The following is a 24,180-nucleotide window of genomic DNA, read 5'->3' as shown; positions in this document are numbered from 1 at the left end:
GCAACAAATGGCTGTCTATTGATTACATTTATCATATTTAATTAATGATAATATAAGCTAAGCACTATTGATTTCAATAAAATTTATGTATAATGAAACATAGAATACAGTTTTGAGGAGCTCCCTGTAAGATTTACATCCACATTCTATTTTCAGAATCTAACTGAAAGGTCTTATATATGAATGCTGACCAGTTTTAATGTCTGCTCCATCATTTCTCTAGTGTAAAAATAGCAATTTTCCCTACCTCAGACTAGATTAGAACCCACAGCAATGAACTGTTGATTCCTGCAAGGAATATATTTGATTTTCAACTTTCTCACAAGTAGTATAAGGACATATAATTCCTTCAAGCATGTAATTGTGTTAAATTCTTCTTCTTTGTCCTCTAAAGTAGTCATCTAATGTCTGTTTGATAGAGCTACAGTATTTTATTTCTAGTGCATTTGAGGGAGCCCTTCAAAAGTAATAGCAGTGGAGTATTCCAAGTACATGGCTAATGTTTCCAAGATTTCAATGGAAAATCAATAATGCATAAGATGGCACTAAAAAGAAAGGACAAAAAGTATCAAAAAAGCATAACAAAGAATCACCTTGATATTTTGCTCAGAAAGCCTTCCATCGTGGAAAGATATGGTACTCCTTTGTTGTTATATTTGTGGCTTTTCCTTTATTGTTAAACTAATAATAGCCTGATTCGCCAGTTGCGTCCCTTTCTGGATCGGGACTCATTAAATACGGTCACTCATGCTCTCGTTACTTCCCGCCTGGACTACTGCAATGCTCTCTACATGGGGCTCCCCTTGAGGAGCACCCGAAGGCTCCAGCTGGTCCAGAACGTGGCCGCGCAGGTGGTTATGGGAGCGGCGTGGCACTCCCATGTGACCCCCCTCCTGCGCGAGCTGCACTGGCTCCCGGTGGTCTTCCGGGTGCGCTTCAAGGTTTTGGTTACCACCTTTAGAGCGCTCCATGGCATTGGACCGGGGTATTTACAAGATCACCTTCTGCCACCAGTAGCCTTTCACCGACCAGTACGCTCCCATAGAGAGAGGCTTCTCAGGGTGCCATCGGCCAAACAGTGTCGACTGGCGGCCCCCAGGGGGAGAGCCTTCTCTGTGGGGGCACCTACCATCTGGAACAAGCTCCCCCCAGAGATACGGAGGATCCCAGATCTGCGCACGTTTCGTTGTGCTCTCAAAACTTTTTTATTTCAGCAGGCTGGCCTAACTCTCCTCTTTTAAATTTTTAATTTGTTTGATTTTATAAATTGGGTGTTTTAATCTGTATTTCAGCCAAAATATTTAATAATTTTAAGGGACTTTTAATATTTGTATTATCTGAATTTTATCTTGGCTGTTCACCGCCCTGAGTCCTCCGGGAGTAGGGCGGTATAGAAATTTGATTAAATAAATAAATAAATAAATAAATAAATAAATAAATAAATAAATAAACAAACAAACAAACAAACAAACAAACAAGTTTGAGGGAGAAATACAGTTGTTTTTGTGTTTGTGTAAAACACTGCTGTATGTAATGTGTAAAACAAAGTGCATTTGTATATCCCCAGTTTAGATATTAATGGCTGTGTGTTGTGTTATTTTGAGGGGACAGCTCATTTACACTGTTATACAAGCTGTATACTCACTCCTTTACATTGTAGCCAAGTGTCATTTCTTCAGTGTTGTCACATGAAAAGATATACTTAAATATTTACAAAATGTAGGGGGTGTACTCACTTCTGTGATTTACTGTGTATATAAAACTGATATCTGTGGGAAGCAGGTTATGGCCAACTGGCCAATATGAGATGAATATTTTGTGCCCATTTAGAAAGACTGGGCCAATCTATTCATGAACAAAACACCTTCAGCTCCAGCTGATGGGATTAAGAAGGACAGGACATGACCTTTAGGACATGATAGGATTAACCCACCACCATTGAAATAACAAAAGCTCACTACATTGCATAACTCCGTGATGGCGAACCTATGGCACGCAGAGCCCTCTTTGCGGGCATGCGTGCCATCACCAGCTGCTCTTCGGGGTTCCGGCACGTATATGTGTAAAGACCAACTGACTGGTGTGCATGTATGCACCGGAAGCCAGAAGAGAGCAACTGGCTGGTGTGCATGCACATTAGCCAGCTATTCTCTTCCGGGTTCTGGTGCTCCGACATGCGTGCAGATGCATGCACTCCAGTTTTGGCACTCAGTGCCAAAAAGGTTAGCCATCACTGTCCTAGAGCATTTCAGAACCCTATAAAAATCAATCCATTCCTAAACCAGCTACCCCGGAAACATACTTCTGTCATTGAAGTTTCTGGCATCCAAATAAACAGAGTTCTTTCCATTTTTTTTTTAAATTTGATTTTTATTATAACATATAGTGATACAATCGGTACATTTTCGGTTCATTGGTGCAATTATATACATATATACATCTACATGCATTATTACTTGTCTTTTATTGATATTGTTTCTTGAAGCTAGATTTAATTTCAAAACACTTAAAGATAATAGTGCTCAACTCTCTAAGACTAAATATAATACTATTCATATAATTTTTGTTAATTAGTTAATATTTAATCTCTATTACCTTCTTTATTTCTTTCCCCGATCCATTCGTACCACATGTCCCACACGCTATAAAATTCTGAATCTTCTCTGTCATTAATTTCTGAAGTCAATTTGTTCATTTCGGCGCACTCCAATATTTTTCCAATAACATGTTCTTGAGGTGGTATTTGTTTTTCTTTCCAATACTGGGCAAAGGAAATTCTAGCAGCTGTCAGAATATGTATAATTAAATACTTTTTCTTTTTTGCATATTCAGTTTTCAAAATTCCCAGGAGAAAAGCTTTTGGGTCGAAATCAAAATTTTCTTTTATTATTTCTCTAATCCACATCCATATCATCCTCCAGAATTTTTGTGCCTGATTACATGTCCATCAGCAATGATAAAAAGTACCCTGCTGATGGTCACATTTCCAACATTTAGGGCTCGAATTGGGGTAGATCTTTGCTATCCTAGCTGGGGCCATATGCCATCTATAAAACAGCTTGTATTGGTTTTCCTTATAAGCCGTCGCCTTTGTCATTTTAAGGTTATTATTCCATATTGAATCCCATTCGTTCAGATTTATATTCTGTCCTATATTTTTGGCCCATGCTAACATCGGTTCTTTAACTACTTCCTCTGCCATATCGTACTCCAATAAGTAATTATATAATTTAGCTAGAATTTTGTCGTCCATACCCATCCATATCTTGTCAAATCCATTTATGCTCATTTCAATGCCAAATTCCTCCTTATCTTTTTTATATCTGGATTTAATTTGGTTATATGGCCACCAGTTTATAGAAATACCTTGTTCCATCAATACTTCCCTTGTTTTAAGGTTCCCTCCCCCATCTAATAATTCATTGTATCTGACCGTTTTACCCATTTCTAATACATTTGGATATATTATAGCCTCCATGGTGGAAAGCCATCTCAGAATTTTCCTATAGTGCTTCTGTCTCATCTCTCCCCATATTTGTATCAAGATCTCCCTTATTTTATGTCTATGGAAGTAAGTTTTTATCTTCTTCCCAGTATCCCAGAGATATGCATGCCAACCCTTCTGGAGATCATACCCTTCTAAAGTTAACAGTCTTTTATTTCTCAGGGTTGCCCATTCTTTCAGCCATACTAGGTTTGCAGCTTTTTGATATAACTCCCATTTAGGTAATCCGAAACCCCCTCTTTCCTTCTTGTCCTGTAAATTCCTAATTGCTATCTTTGGTTTCTTTCCCTCCCAAATAAATTTCCTGATGATGCTATTGAGCTCCAGAAAGAATTTTTTATCTAATTTAACAGGGACCGTTCAGAATAGATACAATAACTTGGGTAATATGCTCATTTTTATTGCCGCGATTCTGCCTAATAATGATATCTGTAGTCTTCCCCACTTTTCCAGATCCTGTTTAATATTTCTAATCAATGGTAAATAATTATCCTCTCTGACGGCCGAGCACCTTGATGAAATCCAGACCCCCAGGTATTTTACCTTCTTGGCGGTTTGGATCTCCATTGATTCTTCCAGTACTTTTTTCCTTACCTCCGTCATATTTTTTGTTAATAATTTAGTTTTGGATTTATTTAATTTAAGGCCTGCTACCTCCCCGTAATTGCCCAATTCTTCCAGAATTTTAGTGCCTGATTCTAGTGGTTCTTCCATGATTAATACCACATCATCTGCAAATGCCTGTGTCTTATATATCTCTTTTCTGATTGTCAGACCCTTTATTTCATTATTGTTCCTAATCTTTCTCAAGAATACTTCTAGTGCTAAGATAAATAGAAGTGGGGATAGAGGGCACCCTTGTCGGACCCCTTTTCTAATTTGAAAAGCCTTAGTTAATTCTCCATTCAGTAATATGTTAGCCTTTTGTTTTTGATAGATTGTGGATATCGTATTGACAAAATTTGATCCGAATTCCATTTGGATAATTTGTTGTTTCATAAATTGCCAATTAAGATTGTCGAATGCCTTTTGGGCGTCGACAAAGACCAATGCCATTTCTTTGTTCGGGTGTTCCTCATAGTATTCCAATATGTCTATTATCATCCTTGTATTGTTCCTGATTTGCCTCCCAGGGAGGAATCCATTTTGGTCACTGTGTATTAATTTATTCAAAATTATTTTTAGCCTTCCTGCTAAAATACCCATATAGATTTTGTGGTCCGTATTCAGGAGGGAGATCGGTCTGTAATTTTTAATTAATTTTGGGTCTTCTCCTTCTTTTTGGAGGAGAGTAATATACGCCTCTCTCCATGATTCTGGAATTTTGGATTCTGTTAGGGCCTCATTATAAATTTCTAACAACTTTGGTAACAAAATTTCTCCCAAATCCGAATTTTTATAAAATTCCCCTGGAAGTCCATCTGGGCCTGGGGATTTGTTCTTTTTAAGTTTTGATATTACCATCCTTAATTCTGTCATCGTTATTTCTTTATTAAGTATTTCTTTATCCTCTTCCCGATTTTTGGAAGACTTTCTTTTGACAAGTATTGGACCACCTTTTCATTAGGAATTTGTTCTTCTGCATACAGAGCCGCATAATACTCTCGGGCAATCTCCAATTTATCTTCCTGTTTATTGTTGAGGTGGCCTTCCGGGTCTTCCAATTGATGAATTATGCCTTTCTCTTTTTCTTTTTTTAACCTATAGGACAGCCACCTGCCCGGTTTGTTTGCATTTTCAAAATAATATTGTTTGGTTCGTTTCATTTTGTACGCCAATTCCTCTTGATCTATAACGTTTAATTTGTGCCGTATAACCATCCAATTTTCTTTAACAACCTTATTATCTGGTTTATGTTGTAGTTCCCTCTCAGCTTTCCCTAATTCTTCTATCAGTGCCTTCTGCCTCTCTCTTCTTTCCTTATTCCTATGTGCACTATACGATATTGCTAGTCCTCTTATGTACGCTTTCATTGTATCCCATATGATACCTCGAGATGTTGCTTCCTTTTCATTTACTTCAAAAAATAGATTTAATTCTTTTTTTACTTTCTCAACATTTTGCTTGTCCTTTAGAAATTGATTATTTAATCTCCATCTTGTATTTCTTCTCTTGTGCGTACATTCCCATTTAACCTCTAATGGATTATGGTCTGCCCAAATGTTGGGCATGATTTCTGTTGACTTAATATCTAACCCTATATCTCTGCTTATCCACATCATATCAATCCTAGACCAAGATTTCTTAGGATTAGAATAATATGTATACTGCCTCTGATATGGGTGCAGAACCCGCCAAATATCCACTAGATTGAGTTCTTCTACCATATCAAAGAATGGTTTTGTTAAATTTTTCCTCTTTTTCTTTTTACCTTTGGTCCCCTTATAATCTCTATTCGAAACTATTACCCCATTAAAATAGCCAATTATGCAAATCTTGCTCTTATCCATCATGCTTAATCTCTCTCCTAATTTTTTATAAAAGTCTCCTAGGTTTTCATTTGGGGCATAAATTGCTGTTAATAAGATTGGACAGTTGCCTCTTTTAACTTCCCTTCGGGTCTGCATATTTTAGTTCGGCTTTTATTTCCTTCTTGATGTACAATGCTACTCCCCTTTTCTTTTTATCAGCTAGGGATGCATAAAGATTCCCCAATTTCTTATATTCCAAATATTTTTTTTTTTTGATATATACTTTATTGATTTTTTTTTTAAGGCAAATAAAATATAATAGCAATTTTGTTTGACATCGGATTCGCAGTGTTTATACATATATACATGAAAAAAATATCTGGTGTCATTTATACTATACATTTCTAATTAATTTCCGCACCTTTAACTCCTTCCTTGATTCTATCATTTATCCATTCGTACCATCTTCCCCATATCATATCGTAATCTGAGTTTTCATCATCACTTATCTCGTATGTTAATTTACTTGTCTCTGCACACTCTAATATTTTGCTAATTATAAGGTCATCTGGTGGTAGGTCTTTCTTTTTCCAGTATTGAGCGTACGCCAGTCTGGCAGCTGTAGTTATGTGTATTAGGAGGTGGACCTTTTCCTTTCCATGCCCTTTCTTTACCATTCCCAGGAGAAATATTTCTGGGTTCAAATTAATTTCTTCTTTGAGTATGTCTTTCAACCATCTCTGAATTTTGCTCCAGTATCTTTTGGCTTCGGGGCATGTCCACCACATATGAAAGAAGGTGCCCTGACCATGACCGCATTTCCAACAACTTGGGTGTACATTGGGGAACATCTGTGCTAATCTTGCAGGTGCTAAGTGCCACCTATGAAGCATTTTGTAATGATTTTCCTTGTACGTGGCTGCTCTAGTTAATTTATAGTTTTTATTCCACGCCTCTTCCCATTCGTTGAAGTTCAAACTATGTCCGATATTTCTCTCCCACGCTCTCAATTGGTTTCTGATTATGTCCTCATCTCTATCCTCATCTAATAAGTAATTATACAGCTTGGCCAACGCTTTTTTTCCTGGTCCCATCAGAATTTTGTCTAATCCGTTGTATCCTAATTCTAAACCAAATTCATCCTTGTCTTTCTGGTATCTTGATTTTATTTGCATGTAAGTCCACCAATCTAAAATTATGTCTTGGTCTCTCAGGACATCATTTGATTTAAGGTTTCCCCCTCCGTCGAGGATGTCTTTGTATCTGCACAGTTTCTCCATTCCCCACCTGTTGGGATAAATCAATGCCTCTACCGTAGAGAGCCAATTTGGGACTTTTGTATAATATCTCTGTCTAATCCCCGCCCACATTTGTATTAGGGAGTCCCTGATTTTATGCCTGTGGAAGTAAGTTTTCTTTTTCTTATCTTTGTCCCATAAATACGCATGCCACCCTCTCTGTAAATCATGGCCTTCTAACATTAAGATTCTCTTATTCTCCAAAGTGATCCATTCCCTTATCCATATCAGCTTTGCTGCTCTATAATACATTTCCCAATTCGGGAGTCCAAATCCTCCCACGTTCCTTTTTTCCTGTAAGATTTTGAGTGAAATTCTCGATTTTTTCCCCTCCCAAACGAAATCCCTCGTGATCTTATTTAATTCTAGGAAAAAAATTTTCTCTAAAATCACTGGTAAGTTTTGGTATAAAAATAAAATCTTGGGGAGGATGTTCATCTTGATTGCCGCGATTTTGCCTATAAGTGACAATTTAATCTTTTTCCATCTATCCAAATCTTGTTTTAATTTATTAATTAATGGAGTATAATTATCTTCTTTCAGAGATGAACACCTTTTGGTTAGCCAAATTCCTAAGTATTTTATTTTTGGGACAACCTGTAGGCCCAAAGTTCCTTCTATCTCTTTCTTCTGCGCCTCAGTTACATTCTTAGTTAGTATTTTTTATTTTCCTTTTTAATATGGACCTCTTGAAGGCACACTATATCCATATTTTGTTTAGCTAATTTTGTAAAAAAAAATTTCCTCTTTTTGTTATCGTTTAGGCCATTTACGTTAACCGATATCAATTTCCAATCATCCATCTCTTAATTTTTGTATACTATCCTAATACTTCTTGGCACGTGTGATTCTTTGTGGACTTTGGCCTTTCTTTGTCTCCTTACTATCCTTATCTTCCTCCTCCTTTTCCTTCGATGTCCCTTCTTTCTCTCTTATCTGCTGGGTTGCTTCTTCTTTCGATGTTTCCACCTCTAACTCTTCTTTACTACTTTGATCCTCTTCAGACGCTCGTAATTGATCCAAGAACTCTTGAGCTGCTACTAAGCTATCTATCTTAACTTTATTCCCTTGCCACGTGATCCACATGCCTTCTGGTAAGATCCACTTGAAGAGAATATTCCTTTTGTTTAATTGAGTAGCCAAAAACCTATAATCTCTCCTTATCTCCCTTACCCTCCTTGGAATTTGTTTCAATATGATCACCTCCTTTCCCTTATACATGACTGGCTCATCTCTTGCCATACTATAGAGGATATCCTTTACCTTCTTCCTTGCAAATCTTATATGCACCTCCCTTGGCAATTTATTTCTTCGTGCACAATTTGTCTGGACCCTATACGCCTCGTCAATTTCCTTTATAATATCCAATTTATCTTGTTGCAACACCTCAGCAATTAATTCTGCCATCACCTGGCACAGATCTTCTTCCTTATCTTCCGCAATGTTTTGGAAACGGAGATAGAAGGAGGCTCGATCCATTTCCAATTGGGTAATTGAGTCTGCCAATTCCCTGTTCTGTTCCATCAGTTTTTGGTCAACCGTATCTAAATTTTTTTCCTGTTGTTCCATTTTAACTTCCATCTTTTTAATCTTCTGTGTATTAGTTTGTATCGATTCCTGTATACCAATCATTTTTTGATCTAATGCCCTAATATCTGTCTTCAATTCAGTATGGTTACTAGACATTTTTTCTTGTAACATAATCATCGTGTCCTGTATTGCTGTCAATGTTGATTGCATTGCTTGCATTGTGGGTAGCATTCCTGATTTCTCCATTTTAGAGAAACCTTCAGTCAATTTCTGTGTAGCAGGTGATGTCGTTGTGATCGTGGGATTTGAGGATGTTTTCTTTCCTGTTTTTGTCACCGTGGAAGGAAGGAACCTGGAAGGAATTGGCGGCGATTGTGAGGTTGGAGAAGATTGGTAGGAGACGAAATTGCAGACGTGCTGGTGAGATTGAGGACACTTTTAGAAAGGGAGACGGAGCCTTCAGTGGATTGGATTGATACTTTGTTTTGAGCAAACAAACTTTGGAAAGTTAAGAGTGTGGAATAGACTAATTGAATAAAGGAACTGGATTTTGGAAGTGCGGTAGCTGTCAGGACTAATAATAAGACTGTCTTGAGCTGAGAGACTGAGAAGGAGCACTTGGGGAAGATAACATGGCTGATGAAATCTGAATGACAATGCAAATGGAGAGTGATTGAACTTAAGAGCAACGCGAAGCAGATCATACAGCAAAGCGTGCCTGCTGCATCATTGTAAAATAATTTTTTTATATTTTTGGTTGCTTTTCCCCTTTGCTCTTTTATGATTGAGAGAAGTTATTGAGCAATTAATCAATCAACGAGTTGGGCAAATAACAACAACAAAAAAAAAACATTAGAAAATTTATATATCTACAAGTATATATCTATATTAATATTATATATATTACATATTCCATTTTAGATAATCTAAATTAATTGTGAACTTATTTAAAATTTATTAAGTACTTTTTAGATTTTTTTATTAAGGAATTTATATACGCTATAATCTTTTATATTCTATAATTGGATTTTTCCTTTTCTTCTCCTCCTTTCTTCTTCTTTCAATTATTGATTATTAATTTTGATTAGCTTTTTATAACTTAAAATATTGAATATTGAGATTGCATAATTAATTATCTATATGTGTACTTAGATTGCTTAAGATATATTAGAAAGTCATCAGTGCTTAAGTGTTAAATAAGAGTAGGTAAAGATAATTTGCTTAAGTAGTGGTAGCAGGTGAGAGGGTTATCTTAGTTCAAATTAGTTTAACTATTAATTGATTAATAAGTGACTTATTACAAGATAGATTTGTGCAACAGATAAAAATTTGAATTATTGAATTATTGTATTACTAAACTATTGAATAGTGGAATGGAAGGGAACGATTTAATATAAATTCATTTGATAGAGGCAGTTAAATATTGGTGGATGACAATCTGGAAAAACATTGAAAATATAACAAGAAAACAGAAAAAGGTATTAAAAGAAACAGAGTTCTTTCCAATTGGCCTCCATTTTATTTCCAGTGCCTTTCTCCTGGCTTGGAACTGGAGCGGATTTTTCTTCCAACAGCTCATTTGATATTGGGGGAAGGCTTATAAGCAATGCTGCATCTCCTTTTCTCTCTTATTCTCCCAACCACCCTGATCAGAAAAGAGAATATATATGCAGGTTTTTTTTTTCTAAGAAAGATATACTGGATAGGAAAAAGACACAGAAAGAAGGAAAAAACTGTTTTGCCATATCCAAACAAAGAGAATTAAGCAAAGCTAAAGGCCATTAATGGGATGCGGTGGCTTAGTGGCTAAGACACTGAGCTTGTCGATAGAAAGGTCGGCAGCTCAACGGTTTGAATCCCTCATGCCACGTTAGGGGGTGAGCTCCCGTTACTTGTCCTAGCTTCTGCCAAACTAGCAGTTCGAAAGCACATAAAAAACGCAAGTAGAAAAATAGGGACCACCTTTGGTGGGAAGGTAACAGCATTTTGTGCACCTTTGGCGTTTAGTCATGCCAGCCACATGACCATGGAGACGTCTTTGGACAGCGCTGGCTCTTCAGCTTTGAAACAGAGATGAGCACCACCCCCTAGAGTCAGGAACGACTAGCACACATGTGCGAGGGGAACCTTTATCTTTACCTTTTAAAGGCCATTTGATCTATTTTCCAAAATAATGGCTAGCCTCATGCACTGTAGTAAGGCCAAATCCAACTTGTTTTTTTAAAAAAATAATTTTTATTGTGTATTTTACTTTTTAAAACCAAACACACAATAGCAAAAGAAGTCAAGAGACAAAAACAAAAAACAAAGCACATCTTGTTAATATGCAGTAGCACTGTGAAGTCATCCCTTAAGAATTAAACAATAGCTAAACCTGATTGCTTTGAATGAATGCAGCTACTGAATTCAAAGCTAAATACTAAATAAGAGCTTCCTGACTCTCCTCAATCTGAATGATGCCTATAAGGAATAATGGAACAGCTTACCCTTGGCTATTTTGGCCACTTAAGATCTGGTTGCCTGAGGTAGAGATCAATGGGCTTAAGTGGGCCCAAGATTATTACATTCTTTAAATAAATTATCAGCTCATTAAAATTGTTGAGGCCCACAAAGGATCACCCCAGAGATCATTGCCAGCACTGCTTTCCTTTTCCTACATTTGTTTTGTTTTTTTAATCCGGTTTTCCACGAGGCCGGAGAGCGGGTCTCGCAAGATGCAACCAATTTGCCTGCCAGCCGCCTCAACCAGAGAACATTTAGTCTGGCACAAGGAGGATCAAGCTTATCCGCTAGCAAACAAGCGCACTTCGAGATGCTGGTGGGATCGGAGAGCGACACAGCATTGTAGAAGACCAATGTCGTATTGGGCGGGGATAATTGCGGGGGGACTGGACGGGACGAATCGCTCAAAGTGGAATACAAAGCAGCTTTACTGGGGGCGGGGAAAAACAGGACTCCGTAACTAATAAGCCGTGCGCGGTCCTAGCCTTACCAAACCTCTACAAAAGAGCCGGCGCTATCTGTTTCCGCAAGGCACGCCTACGTAGTCGGTTCCCGTCCCCTTGACTCCCCAAAAGACGCCAGCATTAGAGGGCGATCTCTGGATCTGGCTTTTCGACGCCTTGCTATGAAGCCGCTTGGAAGTCCGCATGAGGCCGGCAGGTGAGAATGTCTGCTGACGTTGGGTCCAAATGATATTTTCAGGTGAGTTCTGAGCTAAATCGGAGTCTTCTTTCCCTGCCTGCCGCCGCGGCCGCACCCCCATTTCTATACCCGCCGCCCTTCTCCTCTCAAGGGCTTATTAAAGGGTCCAGATGATCGTTTCCAAAAAAGGCGGCTGTCTGGAAGTGTTTTTCAGTAGCAGCTGCGCTTGACTATAAAGGAATTTCGCTTTCTCCTGGCCCGCCTTGCCCAGGAATGAAAACTGCCTGGATGGCTGGAAAACCGCCTGGATGGTATATCATTATTCTGTTTATACTATCTATTGTTCCGAATGCTTGATAAACCGGTTCTTATTTTTTGGACCGAATTGGCTTCTGTGGAAACAAATCTTGGTGACAAACCGGTTGGTTGGGTGGTTCTCGTTAAACTGTAAATGGCTGAGGAACAATCTGCTAGCGTTGCCTCCCACTCCATGACCCACTCCTTAATACTCCATATATTTTAGAAATAGATTTTTTAAGGCTTCTATTGAATGTACCCTACTTGTTATAGTGTAGTCTTCTTCAACTGTGTTTTGGATAGGACTCCCATCAACCTCAACCAGATGATCAGTGGACAGGGATGCTAGGAATTGTGTTTTGAAGCCACAAATGTTGGGATCAGATGTTTTATGTATTCATTTCTTCCTTTAGTGCACCTACCCATACAAAGTGAGTATTAACCTCATGCTGTATTCAAAAAATAGAGTGTCCTTCCCAGGAGATCATTCTTTGAATAATGTTCCTAAACTAAAACACCCCCAACAACCTCCCCTGATGCTTAATCCCAAAAGTGTAAGAAAAAGATAAGTATCCTTTTCAAGAAATGAAATCAATCCAATAAAATTCGAGCTTTAATGCAAGTTATTGTGAGGACAATATAATTGTGGAGATATTGAAGCTTTGACAGAAACACAGTAATTTGAATAATGTTTTATGGGTCATTTGCTCCCAAATCTATTTGTATTTTGGTAAAATGGTTCCTAAAGAATGAAACAAAATGAAGTAACACAAGAAAGAGGGGAGAAGGTTTGATGTTTTGAAAACTCACACATACTAATTTTTCATTAATTAATGGCTTATTTCTGATTAATTAAATAAAAATAAAGATTATTTGCCAAATCAGTCTGGCACGACAAGGGGAGTCTGGTATATTTGGTAACTTCTAGTCCACCATTGAAATCTCTAAAATATTTAGCAGATAAAAGAAAAAAACACCCCACACCACTAACTTTGAAATATCTGGAATCTGCTATACAATGATATTGACAGTTGATTCATTTCAGATAAATTGTTCCTTTCATAAAAGTTAGGCAGTAAAAGTTGTATTGTATCTTTCCCACTTCAGAAACAAATACATGTCCTAGACTCTAAAACAAATAATGTTTAAATTTTAAAAGATGATGTAACACTTACAGATTTCATAGCAAAAAGTTTTATATGTCTTCTTAAAAGATATTTCATTCCTGCAAATTAAGCAATGTTTGTTGAGATATGTTTTTATTTTGTTTGCCTTCTGTAGAAATTGCAAGCTGGTATAATTTTCATGGTCATTTCTCCTCTGGGGAGATTAATGCATAATCTTCCTTTCCACTAGCATATGCTTTTCTAATTGAAGAGGGCTAATCAGTTTTGCTTTCTTAGCTCAAGGAACCAAATAAAGATTGAGCAGGTCTGAGCACAAAAATTTGCTTCTGCCTTTGCTTCTCAGACTATATTAGCTGATTAAAAAAAAGGCTGTATTTATCGTGTAATCATGGCCAAGATTGATGGTGATGGAAGGGCTGAGTAGGTGAGGAATGTTGTATTTAGTTATGGAAGATGGTGTTGACGGAAAATGCCTCCATAGGCAGTAACCTTTTCCACTGAAATACTGATGCTTAAAATGTAATCCAAAGATTTACTAGGAAGCATTCCTTCTATTTCCCTGTGATTTAAAGAAGCTCCTTCAATATCCATCCAAATGAAAAATACCTTTGCTCAGCAAAGAAAACAGTTCAGTGACACCATTTGTAAGTTCTTATATGAGGCATAGCCCTAACTACTCACTTCCAAGACACTTATCTCAAAGCTCTTACAAAACTAAGCTCTATACATTTTAGCCATGAAAGCCAGCCGGGTTACTTTGGGCCAGTTATTTTCTCTCAGCCCAATCCATCTCACAGGGTTGTTGTGGGGAAATACAGAGAAAGAAAGTGTGGTGGACATTTGCCATCTTAAATTATTTGTTAAAATAATTACAAATAAATAAAAAAAATATTGTTGCTGCCCTGGTTAAAAGATTGTTCTGTGTGCCAGTCAATATGAATGCATAATGCTGCCGCAAAATACCAGTCTGCAAACCCTCAGCATGTCTAATAGAGGTACTAACTAGAGGTAGCCTAAATTAGAATAATAAAAAAAAAACCATCAGAAGGCAATGCCAAACACTAGTGTCTTATTGCCAGGCGAATAATATAAACATACATATTATGTAGTCACCAGGAATTGAGCTCACAGGAGAGTTTAGATTTTTGGCTTTTCTGTTATACATAGAATTTCAATCTAAATTCACTATCCCTCTGAATAATGTAGAAAAGAAATGAATGTTTCCTACAGAAAAGCTTAAGGTAGTCAAGGTAACTCTGCATCCCTGGGGATACTTTTTCATCTTTTTCACCTCAGAGACAGTGTATTCATCGGCCATCGAAAGGAGGGGAAGAGCCTTGAGCTCTCCAAAGCAAAAAAGATTATAAATCTTGGATCTTAGACTCTTGGTTTCTAACCTTAATAATACACGTTTTCTTATGTGGGATATTGGAGGCTAAAAATCTCTTCGATCATCATGGAACACATATTATACAAATACTGAGTTTATGATACTTGTTGTGGATAGCACAGACAGAGAAAGAATTTCCGTAACTAAAGTAGAATTATATAAAATGTTAGTGTTGGATCAGGCGCAGGAAATGAAGACGTGACCAGCTCGATACATTAAGTAACTTTATTAGCTACATAAGTAAAGACAAGACTGCAGGTGCGCTGCCGGGGCTCTCCTTATATTCGCTCCCGGCAGACGCACCGCCCCTTGACAGGGATTCAAATCTCCCGCCCGATGGCTCGCAGCCAATCCGGGCGGATGTCCTTATAAGGACATAACACTCCTCCCCCCTTAGTCCGAACTGTCAAATCTCGTCCACAAAAGTCACGTAATCGCGCAGGTACGTAGGACGCCTCGGCACCCTAGCTGACCTGCGCAGTCTCACTTCTTCTCCGTCCCCGGCCTGGATGGACGGGGCTCCTTCGTCTCCTGGTTCCCTCTCCGGAACCGGGCTCGGTTCGGCTGTCGAGTGAGCGGGGTCACCCCCAGCGCCTCCGGCCGGACCGCAGACCTTGGATGGCTGGTTCTGTTGGTCTTCCTCCTGGCCTGTGGATCTCTCGCCTCGTCTCGATTGCTCGGTTCCAACCCGGGAAGAGCGTCTGAGTCTCGGTAAGTCTGTCGCTTGCTCTTCCCTGGTCTCCCGGGCGCTGCGGTTCGGTCGCGGTTCGGCCTGCTGCCGGTTGGGTGGTGGTTCCGCTCAGTGCCCTCGGGTCCGGTCAGCCGGTCGCGGTTGGTACTGGCTTGCGTTGTGCTGTCCGACCTCGCAGGGGTGGCGTTGGTCCCCTCGGTTGGGCTGGCATTGGTCTACCCCGTCTGGTTGGTGGTGGTCGACCTGGTCGGGATGTTGTTGCGGGACTACCTCTGCGGGGCGGCGGAGGTCTCCCCTGCCGGGGTGGTGTAGGTCTCCCTGGCCGGGTTGTTGTCGGCTTTCCCTTTCCCCTAGTCCCTGGTCTACCATCGGGTGGTGCCTGGGGTCATCCGGGTCGGGTTGTTGTTCGCTGGCTGTCCTCTGAGATAGGTGGGGGTCCCTCTCGCCGGGGAGTCGTGTGCCACCCTCGCCCGTGGGTAGTGGGGTGCCCGTCTTGGCTGGGTCCCGGTCTACTCGCCTAGAACTGCGGTCTCCCTGGCTGGGCTGGTGTAGGCTGCCATCACTGGTGGGGTGCGCTGCTCCTTCTCTGGGCAGGTCCCGGTCTACTTGCGGGCTGGGTTGGTGGTCCCTGGCCCTGCTGTGCCAGGTGCCCACCTGGCTGGGTTGGTGTTGCCATCTCCCGAGCGGTTGGCCCCGGTCTACCTCGCTGGACTGCTGACGTGACAGTACCTGGTAGTGAGCTGGGCCGACCTCGTCGGGATGGCGTTGCTCTGCCTCGCAGGGGTGTGGTAGGCCTACCTCGCCGGGGTGTCGTAGGCCTACCTCGTCTGGGTGTGGTAGGTCTACCTCGCCGGGGTGTTGGAGGCCTACCTCGTCTGGGTGTTGTAGGCCTCCCTCATCAGGCTGGTTTTCGTGTGCTCCCCCCCACCTTTTCCGGAGTTGGTCGATGTGGCGTCTACAGACCTGCCCATCTTCCAACTCGACGGTGTAGGATTTGGGGCCGGTTGTGCTGGCAATCTTCCCCTTCAGCCACTTAGGAGAGCCGTTGAAATTCAGCGTGAAAACTGAATCTCCCTTGCTGAAGGCGCGAAGCGGGCGGCTGGCGGTTGCGGTCACTTCCGGGCTGTATTGGGGGTGCAGCCGGTCCAGGGGTGACCTCAACCTTCTGCCCATTAGTAGTTCGGCCGGGCTCTTGTGGGTGGTGGCATGTGGTGTGATGTGCTGGGTGAGGAGGAAGTTGTCTATGCGTTCTTGCCAGTCTCCCGGGCCCATCTTGGTGAGGGCTTCTTTGGTGAGTCTGACCATGCGTTCAGCTTGTCCGTTTCCGGCCGGCCTGTACGGGGCGGACAGGGCGTGGCGGATGCCCAGTCCTGCCAGGAAGGACTCCATGGCCAGGGATGTGAGCTGGGGGCCGTTGTCCGAGACCAGCACGTCCGGTAGTCCATGTGTGGCGAACAGACGGCGCAGGGCTCGGATCGTCGCTTCTGTTGTGGTAGATGCCATGGGCACCACCTCGAGCCATTTGGAGAAGGCATCTACCACGATGAGGAGGTGTCGCCCCTGCATCGGACCCGCGAAGTCAATGTGGATCCTCGACCAGGGGTTGCTGGGGGTCTCCCACTTCGCGACATCGGATTGTGGCGGCGCTGGGCGAACTTCTTGGCACGGGTCACATCTGGAGACCCATTGCTCAATGTCTCTGTCCATGGAGGGCCACCAGACGTAACTCCGTGCCAGAGCCTTCATGCGGACGATGCCCGGATGCCCTTTGTGCAGAGTCTCTAACGTCCGCCGTTGCAGAGTGCTTGGAATCAGCACCCTGTCTCCCCATAGCAGGCAGCCCTTTATGGTGGACAGCTCCTTCTGTTTCCTGGCGAACGGGCTGAACCTTTCCTCTGTCTTTTCCGATGGCCACCCTCTGAGGATCCAGGACTTCACTTGGCGGAGTGTGGGGTCCTTTTGGGTGTGGACGGCCACATCTGCGGACGACACCGGACAGCTGGCGTCATCATCTATATGGAATAGGTGGAGCATGGGGGCTGGGTCTTCGACTGGATTCTTCGATGGGCATCTGCTGAGTGCGTCGGCATTTCCTATGGCTGTGCCTGGCTGGTGCACGAGCCTATAGGAGTAGCCAGCTAGGAAGATGGCCCATCTCGTCATCCGCGGGGACATGAAGGTCGGGGTGGGTTGGTCGCCTGCGAGGAGTCCCAGGAGTGGCTTGTGGTCAGTGACTACGGTGAAGCGTCTTCCGTAGAGGTATTCGTGGAAGCGCTTCACTCCTGCCACGATGGCCAGGGCTTCTTTGTCCAGCTGGCTGTAGTTCCGTTCTGCGCCGGACATGGTCTTCGAGAAGTAAGCGATCGGGGCTTCCGAGCCGTTGGGCAGTTCGTGGCTGAGGACTGCCCCCACCCCGTAAGGCGATGCATCACAGGTCAGCTTGATGGGGAGCGTCTCACTGTATTGGATGAGAACGCTCTTGGACGTCAATAGTCCTTTGATGGCCCAGAATGCTGCTTCCTCTTCCTGGCCCCACTTCCAGGAAGCCGCTTTCCCCAGCAGGCGGTGGAGTGGCTCAGCAACTGTGGCTTTCTGTTTTAAGAAAATGGCGTAGAAGTTGAGCAACCCAAGGAAAGCCTGAAGCTCCATTTTGTTTTTTGGGCTTGGAGCTTCATGGATTGCTTCCACTTTTGATTTGGTGGGGTGGATGCCAGTGCTATCGATGAGATAGCCCAGGAACTCGACTTCCTGTACTCCTATGGTGCACTTGTCCCACCTGACTCTCAAACCCTTGGCCTTGAACCGCTGCAGGACAAGCCTGAGCCGTTCAAGGAGTTGAGCTCTTGAGTCACCTGAGACGAGCACATCGTCGAAGTAAGGCACCACCCCTGGAACGCCTTGGAGAAGGCGTTCCATCATAGATTGGAAAATGCCTGGGGCAGCGCTGACTCCAAATTGGAGGCGGTTACATTTGAATGCCCCCCTATGCGTGACAACTGTTTGTGCCTCCACCGTTTTTTCATCCACTGGCAGTTGCTGGTAAGCCTGGGCCAGGTCCAGTTTCGCGAAAATTGAGCCAGATCCCAGGGAATGCAGCAGGTGTTGCACTACTGGGACTGGGTATGCACTCTGTGCCAACGCCTTGTTGATGGTACAACAGTAGTCGGCGCAGATGCGCACAGACCCATCATGCTTCAGTGGGGTCACAATGGGGGTCTCCCATGAGGCATGATCGATCGGTTCCAGGACGCCCTGGGCGATCAGCTTATCCAGCTGATTGTCTACTTTAGGCCGCAGGGCAAACGGAACTCGGCAGGGCTTGAGCCTAATTGGGGTGATTCCCTTGTCCAGATTGAAGGAAATTGGCCTCCCCACAAATTTCCCCAGCTTACCATCGAAGACTTCTTTGAACTCTTCGAGGATGGTGTCGAGTTCGTCCCTATGGATTTCGTGGATGCCCTCAATGGAAAGCCCCAGCGGCTTAAACCACTCCACTCCTAACAGGTTCGGTCGGCTGTTCTCCACGATGGTGATGGGCAGCTCTCCGTTAAAGTCCTTGTATCTGATGTGGATGGTGGTTCTGCCCAGGATTCCGATGGGATTTCCGTTGAAGTCCACAAGCCTCGACTTCGGGGTTTTCAGCTGGGTCTTCTTGCAGGATGGCTTCAGCTGCTGTAGGTGCTGCCAGTCCATGATGGAGTAGGCGGATCCGGAGTCTACCTCCATCTTGCACGGTGACCCTTCCGCCATCAGCGTCACGTGGAACTTGGTGGTCCCCTCGTCACTTGTGTGAGCGATGGTTGTCTGGTGCACCATTCTGCTGCGGGGATAGTCGTCCTCCCCGCGCCGGGACTGGTTCGAGGACCATTTGGATGTCCTCTGGTTATCTTTGCGATTCTCGCGGAATCGTGGTCTGGGCGGTTCCGGGGCTGGATCTGCTGCTCTGCAGGCCTCGGCGATGTGCCCCCTCTTCAGGCATCGGCGGCAGGTCGCGTCCCTCCATCTGCAGGTTGCCCTGGGGTGGTCGCCTTTGCAGCTGCCGCATCGTTCTCTCCGGTTGCCCTGCTGTGGGTTTTCCCACCTGGGGGGACGGGAAACCTTGTGGACGGCCCTTTCCTCATCAGACTCGGATTGTGTTGTTGAGTCGTCTGACGAGGTCAGAGCCGACTTGTGGATCTTATGGATCCCTCTAGCTTTTACCATCGCGGCGGCTGCCTTCTCGGATGTTTCAGCCGCTGTTGCTTCGTCGAGGACGTCTTTGAGTGGTATCCTCTTTCGGCTGAGGAACTTCTTTTGCAGACCCACATCTCGCATTCCAAAAACAACGCGGTCTCGGATGGCGTTGTCCACATTATCGAACTCGCAGTTGGCAGCGATCTGGCGAAGCGCTGCCACGAATTCTTTGATGGATTCACCTTCCCGCTGGTTTCTCTGCTGGAAGGTGAACCTGTTTGCGATTGGGGTGCCTGTGGGTGCGTAATGCTCCTGCAGGGCTTCTTGCAGGTCGTTCCAGGACATCTCCTCAATGTCCCTGGGTGCCACGAGGTCAATCGCCATCTCCAAGACGTCCGATCTGCAGTGAGCCAGGAAGAGGGCTCTTTTCCGCTCATCGTCGAGGTTCTGGTAGCCATTGCCTCGCAGGAACTGCCGAAATCGGACCATGTACGACCTCCACTTCTCTCGGGATGGGTCGAATGGGTTCAGTGCGGCAATCGGAGCTTGCGGAGTTGCCATTCTGAGGGTCGCTGTGGTTTTGGGTCTTCAGCTGGGTGGGCGATCGTGCCACGAGTCTTGTTCAGGTTCTCCTCTCTAGTCCTTCGTCGCCAGTGTTGGATCAGGCGCAGGAAATGAAGACGCGACCAGCTCAATACATTAAGTAACTTTATTAGCTACATAAGTAACAAGACAAGACTGCAGGCGCGCTGCCGGGGCTCTCCTTATATTCGCTCCCGGCAGACGCACCGCCCCTTGACAGGGATTCAAATCTCCCGCCCGATGGCTCGCAGCCAATCCGGGCGGATGTCCTTATAAGGACATAACAGTTAGCACATGAGGATTTGAGAAAAGCAGGCTTGCTCATCTTTGCTAACAAACAGGATGTTAAAAACTGCATGACGGTAGCTGAAATTTCTCAGTTCCTGAAACTAACATCTATTAAAGATCACCAGTGGCACATCCAGGCATGCTGCACTCTTACTGGCGAAGGGAGCTGGAGACCCATGGATCTCAGAAGGAGCATTTTTTAGACTTTAGTTTTAGATGTGTTTTAATCCACTTAACACCTTTGGCTTAATACATTAATTTTATCTTGGGGAGGGTGTGCATGTGTGTATGTGTGAGGGTATTGGGATGGATGGGATGGAAGGAATGGGTTTCGAGTGACTGAATTTGAGGGAGCTGGGGGCAAGGAATGGAGCCCCCTCTTCTGAGTGTGCAAACAGAAACAAATGGGGGCTCAGATATGATCCTTGGCTTAGAATGAGTGGGGTGCCTTGCCTGCCGGGGAGGAGGGGGTCCATTGAGGTGGGGGAGAGGATCTCTGGGGTGTTGGAGAGCCAGAGTATTGCGGTTATGACCAGGAGAGGTAGATATGGCGGGAGCCGAGGGGTAGGCCGCTCTCGGGGAACTAGGACTTGCTGTTTCAAAGCGATTACTTGTTCCAGCCCCTCTGGTTCTGGTTCATTGGGCTTGCCTCGTATACCTGGTGACTCGGGATGTCAGAGCCCTGACCTCAGGCTGCTGCTGTTTAATGCCAGGTCTGTTGTTAACAAGGCCCCCCTCGTTCGGGACTTAATCCTGGAGGAGGGGGCTGACCTGGCATGCAAAACTGAGACCTGGCTGGGCCAGGAGGGGGGTGTGCCCCTCTCAGAGATGTGCCCAGGCGGGTTCCAGATATTGCATCAGCCGCGACTACAGGGAAGGGTGGAGAGTGGCAGCCATTGTCCGGAAGAGTCTTTGCCCTCGCAGGATCCCTGCCCCTGAGATTGTTGGGTGTGAGTCTCTCCTTTTGAGGTTGGACTCAGGGGTTCAGTTGGGCTTGTTGCTGACGTACCTGCCTCCCAGCTGTGTTACAACAGTCCTGCCTGTGCTGCTAGAGGTGGTAGCTGGGCTGGCGGTGGAGTTCCCCAGGCTTATGGTACTGGGGGACTTCAATTTGCCGTACTTGGCGAATCCTCAGATGTGGCTCAGGAGTTCATGGTTTCCATGACAACCATGGACTTGACCCAAGTAGTTCAGGGTCCGACTCATGAGGGGGGGACACACTTGACCTGGTGTTTCTCTCGGGGCAGTGGAGATATAATCTGGAATTAAGGGGTATAGATGCTTCTTCCTTGTTATGGTCAGATCATTTCCTGCTGAGGTTAGACTTCAGGATGCTACTCCTTCATCCGCAGGGAGGCGGAACCGATTAAGTGGTTCCACCCCAGGCACCTAATGGACCCTGAAGGGTTCCAGAAGGAGCTTGGGGAGATACCTGACTCCCTTGTCCACAGTCCGGCTGAGTCCCTGACAGCTGCCTGGAATAGGGCGGCATCTGGGGCACTGGACTGGATTGTGCCTTTGCGACCTCTCCATGGCGGTGGATCCAGGAAAGCTCCCTGGTTTACCGAGGAGCTCTGGGAGATGAAGCGCCAGAAGAGACATCTAGAACCACGCTGGAGGACCAGTAACTCCGAATCTGACCGAACACTCTTAAGAGCCTTTATTAGGACTTATTTAGTGGCGATACAGGCGGCAAAATATTCACATTTTTCCGCACTTATTGCATCCGTGGATTCGCGCCCAGCCACCCTATTTAGGGTGACGCGCTCCCTGCTTAATGTAGGGGGAGTGGAGGAGCCCTTGCAGGGTAGAGCTGAGGAGTTTGTGCAGTTTCTGGCGGATAAAGTCGCTCAGATTCGGATGGACCTGGACTCTGATTGGGCAACTCCGACCGAGATGACAGGGGCAGGTCTTAGTCCTATTGTGTGGGATGAGTTTGAGCCTGTGACTCCTGAGGAAGTGGACAAGGCTGTAGGAGCGATGAGTTCCTTCACTTGTTTGTTGGACCCGTGCCCCTCCTGGCTGGTTTTGGCCAGCAGGGAGGTGACACAAGGCAGACTCCAGGCTTTAGTTAACGCGTCCTTAAGGGAAGGGGCCTTCCCACAACCATTAAAGGAGACGGTTGTAAGGCCCCTCCTCAAGAGGCCTTCCCTGGATCCAGCAGAATTAAAGAACTTTCGTCCAGTCTCCAACCTACCCTTTGTGGAAAAGGTTGTAGAGAAAGTGGTGGCACTTCAGCTCCTGCGGTCATTGGAGGAAATGGATTATCTAGACCCTTTTCAGTCTGGATTCAGGCCTGGCTACAGCACAGAAACTGCTTTGGTCACGCTGATGGATGATCTCTGGCGAGCCCAAGATGGGGTCATTCCTCCATCTTGGTGCTACTTGACCTCTTAGCGGTTTTCGATACCATTGACCATGGTATCCTTCTGGGATGACTAAGGGAGCTGGAAGTGGGAGGCACCATGTTACGGTGGTTCTCCTCCTATCTCTCTGGTCAATCACAGTCGGTGTTGGTAGGAGGACAGAGGTCGACCCCTAGGCCCCTCGTTTATGGGGTGCCTCAGGGCTCGGTCCTCTCTCCCCTCCTATTTAACATCTACATGAAGCCGCTGGGTGAGATCATCTGACGATACGGGGTGAGGTATCAGCAATACGCTGATGATATCCAGCTGTATATTTCTACCCCGCGTCAATTCAGTGATGCGGTGGATATGATGTGCTGGTGCCTGGAGGCTGTGAGGGTCTGGATGGGAGTCAACAGGCTCAGACTTAACTCAGATAAGACCGAGTGACTGTGGGTATTGCCTCCTAAAGTTCATTGTCCATCCTTGGTTCTGGGGGGGGGGAGAAATTGTCCCCCTCAGAATGGGTTCGCAATTTGGGTGTCCTCCTAGACTCACAGCTAAGATTAGAGCAATGTCTGACAACTGTGGCTAGGGGGACCTTTGCACAGGTTCACCTGGTGCACCAATTGCGACCCTACTTGGATCGGGAGGCTCTCCTCACAGTTACTCATGTCCTTGTCACCTCACGGTTAGATTATTGCAACGCGCTCTACATGGGACTACCCTTGAAAAGTGTTTGGAGACTACAGTTAGTCCAGAATGCAGCTGCGCGAGCTGTCGTGGGTGCACCTAAGTACACCCACATTACACCAATTCTCTGCGAGCTGCACTGGCTCCCTATTGGTCTCCAGTCACAATTCAAGGTGTTGGTTATTACCTTTGAAGCCCTACATGGCTCAGGGTCAGGGTATCTTCGAGACCGCCTTCAACTGCATAACTCCCAACGACCGGTAAGATCCCACAGAGTTGGTCTCCTCTGGGTCCCGTCAGCTAAACAATGCCAGCTGGCGGGCCCGTGGGGGAGGGCCTTCTCTGTGGCTGCCCCAGCTCTCTGGAACCAGTTACCTCCTGAGGTCGGACCATCCCCACCCTATTGGCCTTCCGAAAAGCGGTGAAGACCTGGCTTTTCCAGCAGACCTGGGGCCATTGATCTCACTCTTGTGATCCGGCGAGATCCAGCCATGAATGGTGTGAATGAGTTTTAATGTTTTTAATGTTTTTAATTTTTAAATGTTTTTTATAATAATTTTAAATGCATTGTGAGTCGCCCTGAGTCTTCGGAGAGGGGCGGCATACAAATTGCATGCATAAATAAATAAATAAATAAATAAATAATAAATAAATAAATAAATAAATAAATAAATAAATAAAGTATGTATGTATGTATGTATGTATG

General features: G+C 44.4%; 1 protein-coding gene across 5 annotated transcripts in view; it reads left to right on the top strand.

The window, feature by feature from the left end:
* Positions 1 to 24,180, top strand: part of TMEM108 (transmembrane protein 108) — a 456,490-nt gene that overhangs the window by 395,253 nt on the left and 37,057 nt on the right. Inside the window, exon 1 of one of the 5 annotated variants that reach the window (XM_060685905.2) lies at positions 11,461 to 11,948. The exons of 2 other annotated variants lie outside the window; for them this stretch is intronic. In XM_060685905.2, the coding sequence (XP_060541888.1) occupies positions 11,936 to 11,948 (13 nt within the window). In that variant the 5' untranslated portion in view covers positions 11,461 to 11,935. Of the gene's footprint in view, positions 1 to 11,460; positions 11,949 to 12,561; positions 12,617 to 24,180 lie in introns of those variants that run through there. 2 more of the 5 variants (XM_060685906.2, XM_087892515.1) reach the window with 2 other exon arrangements.

Source organism: Pantherophis guttatus, chromosome 4 (assembly GCF_059756535.1).
Source record: "Pantherophis guttatus breed Tessera chromosome 4, ASM5975653v1, whole genome shotgun sequence".
In the NCBI taxonomy this organism is placed as follows: Eukaryota; Metazoa; Chordata; class Lepidosauria; order Squamata; family Colubridae; genus Pantherophis; species Pantherophis guttatus.
The sequence above is the reverse complement of the archived record's forward strand: the minus strand, read 5'-3'. Positions and strand labels throughout refer to the sequence as shown.